The sequence below is a fragment of the Mchenga conophoros genome, linkage group LG2, assembly GCF_057382185.1.
Source record: "Mchenga conophoros isolate Kocher_MC1m ecotype Shallow Benthic linkage group LG2, M_conophoros_male_GT1.1, whole genome shotgun sequence".
Lineage (NCBI taxonomy): Eukaryota > Metazoa > Chordata > Actinopteri > Cichliformes > Cichlidae > Mchenga > Mchenga conophoros.
Window position 1 is genome coordinate 4,252,014 of NC_140527.1, and position 18,931 is coordinate 4,270,944.

The 18,931-nt window shown below is 41.1% G+C and overlaps 1 protein-coding gene across 3 annotated transcripts in view; it reads left to right on the forward strand.

The window, feature by feature from the left end:
- The window catches only part of fgfrl1a (fibroblast growth factor receptor like 1a), a 71,272-nt gene that overhangs the window by 42,875 nt on the left and 9,466 nt on the right, over positions 1 to 18,931 (forward strand). For all 3 annotated transcript variants that reach the window (XM_085283751.1, XM_085283759.1, XM_085283767.1), the window contains one exon: positions 16,350 to 16,427. In XM_085283751.1, coding sequence (XP_085139877.1) covers positions 16,350 to 16,427 — 78 coding nt within the window. The remainder of the gene's footprint in view (positions 1 to 16,349; positions 16,428 to 18,931) is intronic.

Sequence of the window (18,931 nt, forward strand, 5' to 3'; positions counted from 1 at the left end):
AAATCTCCGTTAACAAGTTACCGCGGATTGCCCTGTGCGTGGAGCTGGACAGCGTCAACACCTTAACAAGATAACTGCGCTAACCCACTAGTTCCCACCAATTGAGCATTGCGTGGCACATTCGACATACTGTTTTACTTTAGTCCATGACTCGCTTACCTTCAGGGTCATACGTCACATGAAAACCAAAATAGTTCCAAACGCCAGCTCTGAATGAGGGTGGGGGAGGTTCAATTTGCCATGTTGCAACGAGCTTAGCTTCTACCTTGCTAGCTTGTGCTGCGCTCAGTGGATCTGCACTCGACAGTGCAGCCTAGGCAGAGTAATCGAACGCAGATCCACCGAGCGCTCAACACAGACAGCATCGTCAGAAGGAAAGTTGATAAAATAAATAAAAAATTTTGTATTGTTCGATACATATGCGTACCGAACCGAAAGCACTGTATCGAACGGTTCAATATCGATACGAGTATTGTTGCACCCCTAATATATATATATATATAGATATATTTATATGTAGACATACACCCCTTAGATGTCGTGGATATCTTGGTTAGCACTTGGTTACCACTTAATATGTATGCAACCATAATACCGATACAGTCCATTTAGTTTTCTATAGCAGTTGCATTTGAAAGTAATTTGAACTATGGCACAGACCTTCAGCTACTTTTTATTATTACTATCACTGTCGAGTTTCAGAAAAATCGAAGGATTGATTTTAAGTGTGCCATATTTTCCAAACAACACAGTAATAACGACGGCCCGCTAGCATGCTCTACCAAAAATAGTGCTTTGTTGTGTATCTGACGGATGAAAGCTAAACAGGTCCACTGAAGTTGCAGCATTTTTACAAACCAATTCTGGTTCATCCGTGTCATTCAACGAGCCGCTTTTGCTCTTCTCATTCTGCGTCTCCGCCATGTGCGTATGTAAACAAAGTCACTGCGCATGCGCGTTTTACCCATATTCTATCGCGATATTTCATTTTCCTATCGTTGCCCAAAATTACACCGGTATTACCGTGAACGGTATGATATAGCCCAGCCCTACATCTCGTGTTTTTAAACGTACAATAATTTTCCATTAAACTTGAACTTTGGCAGCACAAGTGCGCTCCATTTTACAGAGGAGAAAATGTGTATCATAACAGCTTTCATTGATTATGAAAAATATAAATTCACTGCTCACTAGTGTTTCAAGTATAGTATTTATTACATACATAATGACACTGTGGTAAACGCATGTAATGAGGAGAAATTTGAGTTTATAGTCCTGCTTTATTCTTCAGACACAGTGTGGACAAGAGCACTGACTTGTAGCTTATAAACTTAATATGAATTAATTTAGAAAAGGATTTGTTAGATAGAGAACAAAGGGAACACTACAGTTTAATACAGCTGTACAGTGGATCTGTACTGAGAAGTCTGTAGCTGTTGCGAGCCTTTAGGGTGGTAGGATTTACTTCCTGGAACAATTTTTTATTGCCAAGCATTTTTAGCCAAAACCCAACTCTCTGGCTTAAATTAGTTACCTGGAAGCATCAGCTAATTGAGGATTTGGTGCATAGGAACTGGGAATTTTAAGGGCTTTTCTGTTCTCAATGGGTTTTTTGTTGTTGTTATTCAACACTCGTAGCTACACATGCAGTCAGAACTTAATCCAAGCAGGTTGTGCTTTCAAGAAAATGAAAAGGGGGGAGGGGGGTGCTTTGAGGGGCAAAACACACGAGCACCACAGCAGTTCAGGTCATAGCAACCACTGTTGGGTGTAACAAATGATTAAAGTTTGCATTAGTGTAATTGCATTCCATTTTAAAGTAATGCAGTAATGTAACAAGTTACTTTAATAATGCAGTAATCACATTACAGTTATGTTGTTACTTGTGTTGCAAAGGTTCTTCAGTTATCTGCATGCTGGTTGGTTAAAAAGTGTTTGTTTGTTTTTTCTTCCATTCATGTCACTGAGCAACATGAAAGTAACGAATGACTTTTTCCAGGAGGTAGTTAAGTAACGTGCTGCGTTAGTTTTTACAAAAGTGTTGTGTAAAGAACATTTAGGCCAAGTTACTGACACAAAGAACAACTAAGCAGATTTTTAACTTTTGTTTTATAAGCATTTTATTCCATGTGTGTTTTCAGTATAGACGTGAAAAGACATTTAGAAAGCTGAAGGTTTAATTAATTTTGTGTATTCGAAATTACCAGAAATTACTTATGTAAGTTGTAGACCAGAGCCGCATGTTCCATTATTGAATCCTTTTTATTCTTTTTGCGTTTTTACATAGTTTCAAAACTTACATTTGGTAAGATGATTGGTTATTTGTAGCAGGCTGGTTCTTAGCAAGTGTATCCTATATTAGACTATCTAAAGCAAAGAAATCTGAACTATTGCCACAAGGTCACTGTAGTAGGAAAGCTTTTTGTCGCTTTCTACCCAAGTGTTACTGATGAGATAGTACTCTGACTGTATTCCTTGCACTGTTAAAGCATGTATGCGCACTTGCACTTGATTAAAAGATCAGCAAAGAACATCATCGGTTTTTAGAGTTCAAGAAAATGTATATTTTGTGGATTTATGGAGTGCTCCCAATCTGTCAAACTCCGCTCTTTGTAGCCAGAAAATCTGGGTTTTTCGTATGATTAGCTTTAGAATATTTTCTGGTTTCTTCTTGACCTTACTGAGTGACTGACAGTTGGACATACAGACTCAGACATGCCACTGCGTGGTTATGAAATACAGCCAAGCCTCAGGTGAATGTAACAGATCTGACATAAACCAGACACACACGCACAGATGGTTAACCCAACAGTGGAAAGCAGCACCTCTACCTCCTCAACGCATGATGCTATGATAGTTTTTTCCTACAAATGTGTGTGTGCATGCGTGTGTGTGTGTGTGTGTAGACAGAGTGGAAACAGCAGGTTGCCTTTATTCATGACCATACAGTCACCCTCCTCTCTCATGCATCTACTCATACCTTACACACACACACACACACATACAGGTGGCTGTAATTAGTGTGTAGAGCCCATTCATGGCACAAGATCAAACTGTGGGCCGCTCAGTTTCAGGAACTACAGAGCCCTGTTCAGAGTTAGACATACTCACTTAACCACATTCATTGATGCACGCACCTTTGCTCTGTAGTCCTCATGCTGTGTTTCTAATGTGATGCTGGCATACGAGAGGCTTCCCCTTAAAATGTTTTTGTTTAGTCTGCTCATTCAAAAGAGTTCTGTTTGACTTAACAGCAGAAACTTACACACTGTGTAAGTATTTACTTCAGCGAGGAGAGAATACAGAGAGAGAAGGTGGAGAGCAGGGGATTATGGGTTAGATAAGCCTGAAATGTTCAACATCTCCAATCAGCCATAAGACTACACACATTTGGTTTTTGCTGCAACGGTAGGCAGAATCTACACAGCTGGGAACAAGGTTATGAAAGCAGGAATAATGCTGCTGGAGATAATCACACAGCTCTGAGCGGTCAGCTTTTTCATTCTGGTGATCAGGGAGCTTTCTCTGTGAGTTTATTTGACGTTTTTTTGGCATTCCGTCTCTCGGTTGGGTTTATTTAGTCTTCTGAAAGCCTTGATGGTAAAAACACTTAGTGGTAAAACTCCTTTATTTCATTGTGTTCCTTTAGTTCATCAATGATATACTTGGTAATAGTCCATAGATGTTCCGCCTTCATATGAGCAGAATATGTGCAGAACTGTGCAACTGGCCAGTCAGTTAACTTTACAAGGCTTTGATTTATTGTAAACATTGTTTTTTACGTTTTCTAAGACCTTATTTATGCAGCCAGCCTCTCCGAACAGCCTATCTCGGTCAATCAGGCCGGCTGACTCTGTTATTTGCTGCAAACGACTGCTGAAAACTCATTTCTATAGGTTAACCTCTCCTTCCCCTTCATTTTTGGCCATAGTTTGCAACCATTTGCATGTATGTGTGTAATTTGGAATGAATGCCTGCCGGTATGACTGATTACGTGTCTGTATGTTTGAGCAAGTTCACTTATCTTCAGTGTGTGGCTTTTATTTGAACTGTAAAGCACTTTGGAACTCTGTGTTTTGAAACATGCTATGCAAATAAAGTTATTATTGTTCTTACTTTATCTCCAATTTCCGAGGCCCACTACAGTATTTAAAAAAAGACTTCCCCCAGTTTCATTTGAAACTGGATCTAATATATAATAAAAAAAGGTTTTTTGTCTGACGTATTTTGCTTAATAGCTAACTAAAATATGCCTTTGGTGCCTCTATTTCAACCCCACAGACAGTTCTGTGTTTAAAGCTGGCTTAGCTGTATCTGTTGGTGCAGCATAGCTGAATAGTGAGGTAAATGTTGCTAATTTTTGTTCCACTAAAACTTATGAGCTGATATGGATAAATGAGGAAAATGTTTTTGGAGCTTACTGAGTTTGGAAAAACTGAAAAGTAGCTGCTGCTGGTTTCCAAAATGATCTGCCATATGCACCTCTTTTCAAATTCATCCAGCGTTAAAAAGTTACATTGCATTCGGGACTCTAGTCAATCAGAGTCCTTACCTTGCTTTAAAATACAAAATCAGAATTAAAGATTTCCTGGATGTCACCCCACCTTTATCCTCACACACATGCACCCTGAGCCGTCTCAGATTTTCCCTTATTTTAAAACACATGCTGCTAAGGAATGCTAGGTAATCAACCCCATATTTAGATCGCCTCGTGAATTAGTTGAGTGCGTGTTTCTGTTGGATTTGTTCACACCAAATAGGTCAGAAAGCTGGAATCAATTTCCCTCCCGAACACTGATGTGTGTTCATCATATTTCAGAGTCCAGGATGGCACATCGTGTAGTCACATTTGTAAACAGCATCGTAAAGTTGCTCTCGTAAAAAAACAAACAAAAAAAGAAACTGGTGTACGGGGGCCAGTGGAAAGGGTTGGACAAGTGAATGGGGTTAGCTGGAAGAGAAACTCCATCAGGTGTTGGTGTGCGCATGTCTGCGTGTGTCTGCATTTGAGGGGTAATGAGATCAAATGTTCCTGAAACATTTCAGAGCAAAAGATGTTTTTCTTATGAGCATACAAGGATCTTTTTTCAGCTCAAAAATTAGTTATGCGTGTGTGTGTGTGTGCGTGTGTGTGTATGTGTGCGTGAATTAGTACTTTAATGCATGATGGAAAATGTCTTCACACGTCACCAGTGTGATCACTGGCCACTAAGTAGTCTGAGCTTGCAAATGTACAAGCAGTTAATATGTCATTTAAGCCAGTGTTGCTCCTCACACGGAGCAGAAGTTAACCGCAGTGTATGAGTGTCTGCCCTGTGGATACAGCTAATAAATCTCTCTCTCCATACTGTTGCCTTTTTCTCTCCAACTCTCTTTTCATCTTTCGCTCCTGCTGCCTCCTGACCTATTCAAAAAGTCAGTCGTATCCCGTCTTGTTTGCTCTCTCTCTCTGTGTCGCAGTCCCTTTCACTGTCTCTCACTCCCATGCTGTTAATAGAGGACAAAGCAGCACAAGTTGTAATCATTTCCATAAGGCTACACAGCATCTGCACAGCCAGTAGTGGAAATCTGCGTCTGTGTGTGTGCACTTTGGAATGAACTACACATGTGCACACGTGTACACTTACTGTTTTCTCTGGAGAACATGACAGCTTTATGCATACATAAAGTGACTGCTTTTACCTATACACCATGTATCAGGGGGCAAATCTTAATTGTGCAAACGTGTTGTGTAAAATGGGTTTTGGGCAAGCGAGCTAAAGGAGAGAAAGAAGACAGAACAGAAAGGTTGATGGAAAGGTAACAGAAGTTTAGTTAAAACTTGCTGGATAAGATCTGATCATTATTTTATTATCGCTTCATCTTTAAACTTTTAAACCGGAAAAATCTGATTTGGAGAAAACAAATGTCATCAGATTATCTGCGATTACACTGAATCCAGTTTATTGTTTTGTCTATTTTCTTCACATTTGACAAGTGGGCTCGATCAGATGTGTGTGCTGATTGACTCTCAGTCAACTCTAAACATTATTATACTTAAACACCAAGTAAATAACTGACCGGGGGAATACTAGACTGAAAAACATTAGTCGTTCGGTGCAGGCAGTTACTGGCATTTTGTTACGTTTGCAGATATGGGTCGTGGAGTTCAAAGAGTCAAGTTTGCACAGTTTTCAATGAGCCACACAAAAGTGAAAGAGGACTATAAGAAGAAATGTTTTGTCAAAATATCAACCCTGCTCTTAGGTGCTGTGTGTTATATGAATGAATGAATGAATATTCTTTATTGTCATTGTCACAGGTACAATGAAATTGAAAGATGTCTCTGGTCAGTGCAACATCACAAAAGATAAATACTTAAAAACTATAATTAAATACTTAAAAACTATAATGATAGGATATAAAAGATAGAAATACATATAAAATACAGTATACTCATACCGTAGATACACCCAAGCAATCCAGGCCTAAGGCCCCATACAGACACTCAACATACGACCTAGTTGATATATCACTCAAACAATCAATCACTCAATCAATTTGTTAGCGCATCCAACAAAACATGTCTGAAAGCATTCCAACATCAAGGGCACAAATGACAACAGGGGCAATGAAAGTCATCTACTTTTAGTAGCATTGAGACATGATATTGCAATTGGGTAGAAACTGTGTTTGAGTCTGTTAGTCCTTGTGTATGTTGTTCTATACCGTTTACCTGAAGGCAGCAGTTCGAACATGGAGTGTCCAGGGTGTGAGGTGTCCTTTATGATGTTATGGGCTCTTTTGAGGCAGCGGGAACTGTGTAGGTCTTTCAGTTTGAGGAGAGGGCAGCCGATTGTCCTTTGGGCAGCGTTGATTACTCCCTGGAGTGCTTTCCTCTGAGCCACTGTGCAGCTAGCGTACCATATGCCTATGCAGTACGTTAGTATGCTTTCGATGGAGGCTCTGTAGAAAGACACCAGCAGTCTCTGTGTGATGTTATTCTTCCTAAGCACTCTCAGAAAGTACAGTCTCTGTTGTGTCTTTTTCAGTAGCTCAGAGGTATTCACACTCCAGGATAGGTTTCCCTCTATGCTGACTCCCAAGAAGCGGAAGTCTGCCACCCTCTCCACACAGTCGTCGCTGATGATTAGTGGTTGGATTTCTGTCTTGTGTCTTCTGTAGTCAATTATGAGTTCTTTGGTCTTTTTCGTGTTTAGGAGAAGGTTGTTATCCTTGCACCATGAAGACAGCCGCTCCACCTCATCTCTGTAGGCAGACTCATCTCCCCCAGATATGAGCCCCACCACAGTAGTGTCATCTGCGAACTTTACAATGGCGTTGCTCTGGTGGGCGGGGGTGCAGTCGTGTGTATAAAGCGAGTAGAGCAGTGGACTAAGCACGCAGCCCTGTGGCGACCCAGTGCTTAGATTTAGGGCTGGAGATGTGTAACATCCCACTCTCACTCTCTGTCTGCGGTCGGTGAGGAAGCTATTGATCCACTTACAGGTGCTGTGAGGAAGCCCTAGGTCTTTTAGCTTGGCGTCCAGTTTGTATGGAAGAATGGTATTAAATGCCGAGCTATAATCCACAAAGAGCATACGCACATAGCTTCCTTGCCTCTCCAGATGTGTTAATGCTACATTGAGTGCTGTTGCTATGGCGTCCTCTGTCGATCGGTTTGCTCTGTAGGCAAACTGGTGTGGGTCAAGGCTGCTGGGTAGGGCTGCTGTAATGTGGTAACGCACAAGTTTCTCAAAGCACTTCATCACCACCGGGGTTAGTGCCACTGGTCTATAGTCATTTAGGCTAGAGATATGAGATTTCTTGGGCAAGGGTATTATGGTGGAGGTCTTGAGGCAGGGTGGGACGTTTGACTGTTCAAGGGATTGGTTAAAAATCCTGGTGAAAATATAGGCAAGCTGGTCTGCGCAGTCTCTCAGCACACGTCCTGGTACGCCATCTGGGCCGGCTGCCTTCCTCGGGTTAACAGCCCGCAGGGTGCGCCTCACTTCATGCTCCTCCAGAGTGATGATGGTACTGCTGCTGTGGGCTGTATGGTGTAGCTGTTCCTCTGAGGCATAGGGTGCAGTGACCTCAAAGCGTGTGAAGAAGATGTTCAGCTCCTCCGCCAATGCTGGGTCACCTTCAGCCATACCTGATTTGGACTTGTAGTTTGTCAGCTGCTGGACACCCTGCCACACCAGCCGGCTGTTCTTACTCTCCAGGTGGTTCTCGATCTTCTTCCTATAGTCCGCCTTGGCCTTCTTAATGCCTTTTTTCAGGTTGGCTCTAGCCCTGCTGTAGCTCTCCCTGCTTCCGGACCTGAAGGCGCTGTTCCTCTCTTTTAACAGCTGCTGGACTTCCCGGGTCATCCATGGCTTTTGGTTGGTGTAAACCCGGATCTGCTTGTCTACTGTGACAGTGTCTATACAGTGTTTGATGTAACAGAGGACACTGTTTGTGAACATTTCCAGGTCTTGATGTTGGAAGATATTCCAGTTGGTTCTGTCAAAGCAGTCCTGTAGCTGTTGAGAAGCGCCCTCTGGCCATGTTGTTATAGTTTTAGTGATGGTCGACGCAGTTTTCCTGATTGGGGCATATGCAGGAATTAGGAGCAGGGATAAATGGTCAGATTGGCCCAGATGTGGTAAGGGTCTTGCCCTGTAGCCCTTCTTGATGTTGGAATAGACTTTATCTAAGGTGTTAGCCCCTCTCGTGGCACACTTCACATGCTGGTGGAAATTAGGGATAGCTGTTTTTAAATCCACCTGATTAAAATCACCCGCTATAATGTGCACTGCGTCAGGATATTTATTGAGTTTATTGTTGATGTTCGTGTGCAAAAGCGCTAGTGCCACGTTAGTATTTGCATCTGGCGGTATGTAAACAGTTGTTATTACCACAACAGTGAACTCCCGTGGAAGATAGATGGGCCTGCATTTGACAGTCAGATATTCTATGTCCGGAGAACAGTGACGGTCTATGATCACTGTGTCTGTACACCAGCTGTTATTCACGTATATGCAGATTCCCCCTCCTTTTCTCTTACCGGAATTGTTTGTTCTATCCTGGCGCTGTGCAGTGTAGCCTAATAGCTCAATGGCAGAGTCCGGGATGGACTGATGCAGCCAGGACTCAGTGATTAGAAGAATACATGAGTTTTTGATGTGATTGTCCGTTGTTATTTGTAACCTTAGTTCGTCCATCTTGTTCGCCAAGGATCTGACATTCGAGAGATATAAACTCGGGAGCGGTGGTTTGAAAGGCTTCCTCCTTAGCCTGGTTAGCACGCCAGCCCGGCAGCCTCGCTTCCTCCTTCTCTCTCGTCGCCGTCTGCGTCTCCCTCCCGCCGGAATAGTAATCCAAGGAGCGCCCGGTCTCCTCGCTACTTCCTCTGGTATTTTGTGTGAGTGGATAAATTCCATGGTCACGCTCACACGGTAACTCACTCCGATCTTAAGAAGATCATGTCTGCTGAAGATGTTATTCGCTTGACTGATCGCGCACAAAACAAAACACAAAACGTACAAAGATAACCAAACACCACACTGACCAGTGGTACATCGAGCTGCTGCAACTGTGTGCGCCGCCATCTTAGTTAGACCTAAACTCGGGCTTTTCACTCATTATTTTATTTTTATTGACACTTTCATATTTATAGCCATGTGTTTGATGAGGCTTTTGTTTGTTCCCACACACTTAGAGGATTACATGAGCTGCTATTTACATATTAAACACAAGCCATACTGCAGAATCTGTCCACAGTCCTATATTTATCTAGAGCTACACTGTGTATATCTAACCATTTATTATAATCACTTTGGTGTAGAGTTGCAACAGACTATGCATAAATATTCTGAAAAACAATGTTGCTGGAGAGAAAAGTATGTTTGGAACGTAGGCTCGAGATGCTATGGTGTAATACTTTGTGAAAAAGAAACAGACGGATGTAAAAAGAGAAGTTTTGGATGTTTCTCTCTTTGCCATTTAAGTTTCAAAAATGTGTGTAACCTTTGGTGTTATTCCATCTCCCACAATAGTAGGCTTATAACAAAAGACAGAAACCCACAACATGTGGTTTCATTGTTTCCAGAGTCTCATTGAACTGATTGAATTATAATGATAGTGTGTTTAGGTAGAGGGTCAGAGCACTGACAGGCCAAACAGCTGCCGAAGGACAAATGTTGTTTATTCTGCTGGCTCTTATAAAAGATGGGTTTGGAGGAAGATGTATGCTAACACAACTGTACTGAAAAAATGGGATTTAACATTGTCAAACATTCAGTTCTTTTTTTAGACTGCAATTTCACCCTCTTACCCAGGTTTCTTTTTTAAATTTTATTGTAATACTGTCCACTTTAAATGCCATCAGCCCATCTTGTGGCCATTATTAGATTAAATCAGTCACATAAATAATAAATAGGTGCCCTGCTCTGCCTAGTTGAAGGTCAGAATGTGCACAGGTGCCATTCTTTTTCACCACTGATAAACTAAAAGCAACCCAGTGGTCATGTGCATGTAAAGGCTGTAGTTGAATATTTTTAGCATATTATATTATTGCTTATTATTGGTAGATGAGATGAATTGCAATGCAAAATGTAGTATTTGGGCTTAATGAGTCTTTAAAACTAAAATATTTTGAACTTCTCATCCAGATTTCTAGGCACTGCGGTCTTGACTGCAGGTTCATAATAATGAACACCAAGTAGAAGCGAAAGTAATCAGTCATTGAGAACAACAAATTCCTTCCATCTATTTTCTTCTGCTTATTCAATTCAGCGTTCCTGGGGAGCTGGAGCCTTTTCCAGGGTACACCCTGAACTGGTCGCCAGTCTACTGCCAAACAACAAAGCATGCTCAAAAAAAAGGAAATCAAAGGAAACTATAACAGAGCTTTCAGTAAAGCTGTGCTATTATTAACTCAGGGGATTGGGGAATGGTCTTTTTGTACAGCCATCACATACAGAATAGAGACAGGTTTTCTTAATAAAATGAATAAAGTCTGACTGAAAACAGAAAGTTTTAGCTTGTCAAACTACATCTGTTGAAAAGAATAATATATCTAATTCAATAATATGTTCAAAACTTTAAAATATGATTGAAAGCTACAAATATTAAATATTATTTCAAGGTAAACAGTTAATAATTACTGCTGATTTAGCTTCTTCTTTAAAATGAAAATGTAATCTGTGTAATGTTTTAAGGTTATTTTGTGGTCTCTCTGATCATTTGCACAGCATGCACTGTGGTTTAGATCCAGCTTTGGTCAAAACTGCAACCCTCTACAACAGCGGCGACCCCAACCTTTTTTGCGCCACGGACCGGTTGATGCCCGACAATATTTTCACGGACCGGCCTTTAAGGTGTCGCGGATAAATACAACAAAATAAAACTAGTACCGGTACAGAAAAAAAGAAGATTTATTCATAACACACGTGAAAAGACCCAGGAAAACCGAGTTAACGATAAAAGTAATAACAAAATAACGCTGAAAACCGATGAAAACCCTGAAAACCAGACATTTCAGACCTGGGCCTCAACTCTCGCGGCCCAGTACCAAACGACTCACGTACCGGTCCGAGGACCGCTGCTCTACAATATTTAAAGGGAGCTTAAGTGAAACTAAGTCCTCCTTGGATGAAGGTTTAACTGAACAATGGTTCTCCTTTCAGTGTTGTGTAAAATGCCTTTGCTTGTGGTAGCTCCTGTCTGAAATAAGAAGTCAAACAAGTTAGTGAAGAAAGCTGTGGCTGCATGAAGCCTGAAACTATGACGATGGTCAATTTTAGAGGACTAACAGTGGTTTACAGGGTTTGTCAGACACACAAACTCACATCAGGACTGCTGGTTTTGGCCCTGAAGTTGCAACAACCAGCGGTCAGCAGAGGCTGACCTAGAAACATCCTTTTCTCTGTCGCCTCTGTCAGTGCGCCCCAGGGTGGCTGTGGCTACAATGTAGCTTGCCATCACCAGTGTGTGAATGTGTGGATGACTGGATATGTAAAGCGCTTTGGGGTCCTTAGGGACTAGTAAAGCGCTATATAAATACAGGCCATTTACCATTTACCATTTTCTCTCCCTCAGACATGCACACACATCAGCTTAATCGCACGCACGGAGGTTCTGTCCACATATCCAATGTCTCTCTATTAAAACGTGGAAGGACATGACCCTTTAGGAAAACACTGCCCCCTGGACACACTCGTAGATACATACACACACTGGACTGTGGGAGTCATATTTCTGAGCGTGCTCATGTACAATTGCTGCCTTTTCTCTAAAGACATGAAAGCAAATACAAGAAGAGGTTATACAAATACACACACTCTCAGAGGGGTATGCGGCCGGTTAAAGTGTGAAATGTAGCACGCTGTTGAACCATTTCCCCCCTGTAGATGTAGATTTAGACAAAGATGAATAAAAAGAAACAAAGAAGCAAAGAGGCGGAAAATGAAAAAGAGATGCAAAGCACAAGAAAGAGGAAGGAGTGAATGTTCAGTTCAGAGCCAGGCAGGAATATTTAAAGGAGCGCGACCATAAATTTTATACTCATTGTGGATTTGCACATCAGAAGCTACAAGCGCACATGTTTTTACAATTATGGCACTTCACAACAGGTAGCAAACTGCATACTTTCAGTGGAAAATATGGATTTGTATCCACTGCCTGTACAGACACAGAAATAAAGTCCTTGCACATCTTCTTCAAGGACTATAAATCTTCACAATGATACAGCAGAGACAAGCACAAAGATATTATGTACATGATGTTATAATTTGACACTGACCAGAAACATGTGGCCCAAAAACAGATGGAAAATACAAAAGGTAGGGCCAAAGTCAAACCTTTTCTTCTTTCTTGTTTTATTGTGCAGTGTTGGTTTAATTGTGGTTTTTAACCATAGTTTTTTGTACTTTCCAGACTCTTTTTAACCTGTTTTTCTACCATATACCTCACTAGTAGTGGAAACATTATGCTAAAGGGACACTTGGTGCATTCAAAGGTGATACCAAGGAATCACGAACAAGCATCTGTATGCAATGAGTAGGAAGTTAGTTTGGCCAATGTCCAACATTTTGTTATTCACCACTAGACCCTCATCATCCTCATCTTTGCTGTTTCTGAATATTTCATTGTTGGCAGTCCTTACACACTGGTCTTCATGTGTGTGTGTGTGTGTGTGTGTGTGTGTGTGTGTCCGTGTGTGTGTGTGTATTAGCTGTTGTCAGCACCAGGCAACGTATCTGGCCGAACATTAGAAGGTGGAACAAGATCAGAAGAAAGCATTTTGTTTATTAAAAGCAGCTGAAGCAGGGAGGGTATATTTTCGACTATGTGTGTGTTCAACTTGAAACAAACAGCAAAACGTTAAGTCTGCCCCCGCAGCCCTGCACTCATGTAACCGAGCTGAAGAAAGGTATGAAACTGGCTCCGCTGGCAGAAACCGTTTGAAAGCCTGGTTGTTGAACGTGCTGACAGATTGCAGATTTCACACTGAAATATGTATTTTTACTCACTAAAGGGCAAGAAGACTGCAAATCTCATTCAGTCACATTCAAAACATGAACAATATTTAGTGCAGTTGAGTCTTGGTTTGTTCTTTTGTCTCAGAGTCTCTCAGTCGAAGCCGTCTACAAGCATCTTGTATTTATAGAAGTATTTCTAGTAGCTTTGTTTAAGTAGTAGAACCTGGTACCAGGTCCTTTTTAGTAGTCTCTAAAAAGGACCTGGTACCAGTAGTTCCAAGTGAGTTGAATTGAAAATGTGACGTGAACAAACTGCATGCCACTGATTGGCCAGAGAGTGACTGCATGAGTCATGAGAGTTCTTCGAAAGAATTAAATCGGCCATTTTTGAAACCCAGCAATGACAACGCTGTGATCCAATGACAAAATACAGACGTTTACTATGGGTTTAGCAGCAGGTATACCATCGCCTCAATGTCCTCCATTGCTGTGTTGTGGTTGTGTCACATACAAATGGCATCTTGGGACTCATCTGCAATGGAAAATGACCAGTCGAGTCAAGTTGAGCTGAGGTGCTAGTAGAAAAGAGAAATTGGAGACATTTAGACCTTTTTTTGCATCTCTGAAGAACAAGTTCATCTTAAATGTCATCACAGTTTTGAATTACAGGTAATAAATATTTCCAAGGTTTTAATGACTAAGTCACCGACAAGCCACAATCTTTTAATCATGCAACATAATCATTCATTTTTTGTAGTTTTTAAAGAAATATATGGTCACTTAAGTACTTTGGATATTCTGTTTGGCTGTGCCGTATGGACAGTTGAAGGTTTTTAAAGCCTTCATCTGTGAGTGGGTCTGCAGGAGATGGCGATGGGAGGGTTTGCTTTCTGGTAAGAGTGCTAAACCACGTTCCCCTTTAGATTAGACCCCCTTGCCGCTCAGCTTCAAACACCCTGCCTTTTCTCAGAACTAGCCGTGCGTGTGGCAGGAGGGAGAGATGAAGGGGGAGTCCGAAAGAGGGAAGGAGGAGTGAGGTTTGACAGGAATACCGGCACCTCAAGTTACCATTTAGCTAAATAATGCTAGAACACACACATCTACACATGCACTGACACACCCATGGAGAAATTCATATCACACACGCACACACACCCATAGAGACAGGAGCCCCACCACGTGGACTCCCAGTATACTATTAATACCAACCCAGAAGATGCAGGTCATGTCTTGTATTTGCATTTCATGTGTTTTTTGTTCCATCATACAAAAAGTGATGCTTTAAAGACATTTGGCGCTGCATTAAACACTCTAAGCTTTCAGGTGGTCTTCTAAAATCCCCAAAAATGGTATAGACCAGCATGCACAATAAACATCACACACAGATACACACACGTTCTGCAGGTGGTCCAAGGCTGTTTGGTTCCCTTTTCTATTCCTTTCATAACCAGCATCAGGTGTTGGTTGAAGTTTCAGGTTCAAACCAAGCAAACCACGTACAACCCCCACATGTATTCTGACAGACCTGATATTGGACTGTATCAGACCTCCCAGCCCCCTGCCATCCCCTTTAAAGGCCCCTTTTGGATGCAATGACTCTATCTTGAAGCTTTCCCTTGCATAAAGGTTCAGACAGATGTTTGTGTCTTTTTGATAATCATTGGAGGAAGACGTGGAGAGAGAGGGAACCTGATACAGCAGCATTAAAGCAGTGTGATACTGTAGTGTGTGATTGAACACATTGTATGAAGAGAAAAGCTTGTTCCATTTCATTTTTCACCAAGGGGAAATTTTCCCTTTGCTACAAAGTTGAAGGACCAAATTTAAGACCACGGTTTCTCAGAGACGTGAGTCAGGGTTTAAAAACTGCAGGGCCTTGGGTAAGCATGGTAGGGGAGTAGCATTAATGTCAAGGCTTTCATTGCTGGTAAATGCACTAACTTACTGAATCATATTGTTTATCATTTGGTTTCCTGATTTAACAAGTATATGGTGGTGATTCACGGCTGAGCGGTTTAAAATTACACGGTGGAGAGCAGAACACTGGCTGGAAAATACGTTTGTGAAAGCCAGACTTCACAGTATACTGTAAAATAATTGTTCTCTAAATATTGCTTTGACTGAAATTACTCTTGCTTGGCTCTCAAGAAGCTTTTACACATTTAACTTGAATTTACCTGCCCTTCATCATTTCTAGGATTGTTTTACGACTTTTATTGCTGCAGAGATCTCACTTAAAAACCTGCATATCTAGAGTGAAAACAATGATGCTTCTGTATTTCTCCTTCCAGCTGTTAGGAGATAAAACAGTCCTCTGATTGTAATTTGCAGGAATCGAGCAAATAATCTTGATTTAGTTATTATTAATCTGTGACTCTCTTTCATAGTGTGTTTTTTGTTCTGTCCCCTCTCACCCCAGTCAGTCATGGCAGATGGCTGCCTGCCTGAGACTGGTTTGAGGGCGTCTTCCTGTTAAAATTGAGTTTTTCCTTCCCACTGTTGCCAAATGCTTGCTCATAGGTGGTTCTCTGTTTTTTGGGGTTTTCTCTATATTATTGTAGGGCTTTTACCTTACAGTATGTAGCGCCTTGAGGTGACTGAGGTGACTATATAAGTACATTTTAATTCAATTGAACTGAATTGATTTTACATTGAAACACTGGTCCTTTAGTGCAGCTGTAGCATGTAAAAACAGCAGTCAGACACCGATAAAATAAAACCTCCACTTTTGCATTCAGAAAGATGTTTATTTTACTTAAGCTGTACAAGTGGGCTGTTTAAAATAGTAACTTTAAAAACAAGTAATTTCAGCTATTGTTGTTTTTTTGTTTTGTTTTTTAATTTAGGGTCAATCCTCAAATCCCACCTCTTGTCTTCCTGTCTCTCTTTTTCCCTCACCAGATGATTCCAGTTCAAGAAATGGAGCAGGACCAGCCCACAGTGATTCTGAACATGCCCCAGAGCTTGCCGGGAAACTGGGTAAGCACTCGTGACTTCTCGGTTCTCATCACTATCGAGATATAAACATTTGAAAATGAGAAACAAGCTTAGAAGTGAAACCTGAGACAGCATACAGTAGCCGATTGTACAATAAACACCTTGCACACTGTCAGGAGGGGAAATGATGAGGGTTTCTGCCCACACACAGACACACAAATACGCGCGGGCACACATCGGGGTGGCTGTTTGTGCAAGTAATTGGCTCTGACAGAGTGGAGAGCAGTCTATTTGTGTGAGGTGTGATTTGGGCGGACGCATTCCTTCCTTTCCCCCCTCCCAAGTGTTCCTGGACCCACTTGTCATGTAGCTTAACCCTTCTTTCTTTACTTGTTGTTATCACTTCATCAAACTCTCTCACCTTCACCTCTTTCTTTTTGCTCTGTCAGTTCAGACACACTTCTGCTGCACTTCTGTTTCTCTTCTCTTCTGTGGTCATTTAAGCAACCAAACATACGTTTATATATAAACATCAACATAAATTCTTGCTCTGTGTTTACAGGACCTTTTATGGCATATTATCTAAACTGAATGATAAATCATCTTAAGTGCATGCACTAACACAACAGTTACACCATATATGGTATTACGCTTGTAACCTTTTTTTTCCAGAGTTAAATGAAAAGTGAAGATAGTGGAAACACCGGAGAGTTATTTTCAGACATAAAAAGAATGGTATCAAAATAAATCAATTAAATATTACTGGATACACTGATACTAGGCTGTCATCTATCATACGTACTGACTTTTTACTGGGAGAAGAAACAATAGGCAAGAAAGTGTGTTAGTTCAATTAAAGAATCCGAGGAGAGTAGTGTTCAAACTAACTTTCAATAAGCTGTCAATCAGAATCCAAAAAGTTTTGTTAACACCTCATAAACTTGTAAAAACCTTTTAAAATTGAGCTCATAATCATTTTTGTTAAAAAACAGATTTCTAGTTTTTCAACAGGAATCAGTTGGAGGCAGCCAGTAGATCTAACTAAATTTAATCTTTATATAAGATAAAAATTGTGGTTTTTTTATTCTTTTGAACAAATTTGTCCTTACTTTTCTTTATTTAAGAATCTAGTTGGTATTATTAGTCTTATTAGTCCTGAAGTCCAATTCTTAACCTAAATCTTTACTTAAATCTTAACCCTAACTTATTTTAACCCTCCACAGAACCTCACCAGAACTACTCGCGTTGGGAATTATCTCGTCTATCTCAGTATAGCATCTAAAATCCGTGCTGGATTTCATACGGCTCTTTCTGTCCCTCGCACGCACGCTCTGTCCCACCGTGGCGCTCCTACTTTTGGTCTCTGGCACACCGCCTGATCAAAGGCAGTCAGTCGGAGGGTCAGCAGTATTTTTACACTGTGAAGTGTGGCGCTGAAGTGGCCCCCGAGACCCAGAACAAGCCTGCCCTTTTGCTCACTCTGGCTCTCACCTTCTCCCCTCTCTCGATCGTGGCTTTTTTTGTTCGCCCTTGCTTCTCTCGCCTCTGTGTTTTTTTCTTCGGCTTGTTCACGTGCCCTCTCTTTTACCTTTGCTTTTTATTGTTTTAACTCGGTCTCTTTATCGTTGTTTTTTCTAACTATCACTTCAAGTTTTATTTGTCTGTTCTTGGCAATCGATCAGTCTTCTGAAGCTGCTAACCTTAATATGAACTTCACTTTTTTGCCTTTCATCTGTTTTCCTCTTAACTTGTGTTTGATTTGGTTCATCTTAGACAGTATAAATCAGTTTATTTCCATTACACCTCGCCGTATTCTATTCATTTTCCAGTCTCATCTTTGTCCAGTCTAGTTCAACTAAACTTTGTTTTGGCTCTTTCCCAGACTGACCAGTTATTTTCAGTCTAAACACATGCACCGGTTGAATTTGTGTACCCATCAAAGCTGTACATTAAACTATGAATCATTGTCTCATCCAGGCTACTTTCTTTCCTCGCTCTTTGTTAGATATGTTGACTCTGTCTCGTCACAGCTCAGCTGTGGTCCGGTAGCTTTTCTCAGACTCAGGGTGCACAGAGGTGAGACTTAAAAGCCTTTCCGGTATGTTTGTTTTGTTATCCTGCCCAGCTTCAGGCCTGTCGGCAGAGAGCTGTGTTTCCACTGAGTAATGCAGCTGTACTGAAATCTCCTAATTTGAGCGCACAAACCCGTCACATAACTCTTCTCCCTGTTTGTTTATCCAGAGCTAGAATAATAACTGTGTCTAAAGAAAGAGATGAAACTGCACTAGTTTCAGGGTGATTTACCTTCCCGGTTGATGGCTATCTGCTGTGGCTAAAATATGAGGGCTGTAAAATCAAGCGCTCCTGTGAGTGATTTCCTCTCCTGTCTACTGCTTAGGTTTTTCTTTACCTCTTTGATCTGTTTTCACTGATTGTTATGCTTTTTAAATACGATGTGTATGTATGAATAGACTAGACTGAGGTATTGTTCAGCAATGAAATATTTGTGGTACTAAATGGAGTTAATTCTTGCATTCGGTAGAAGG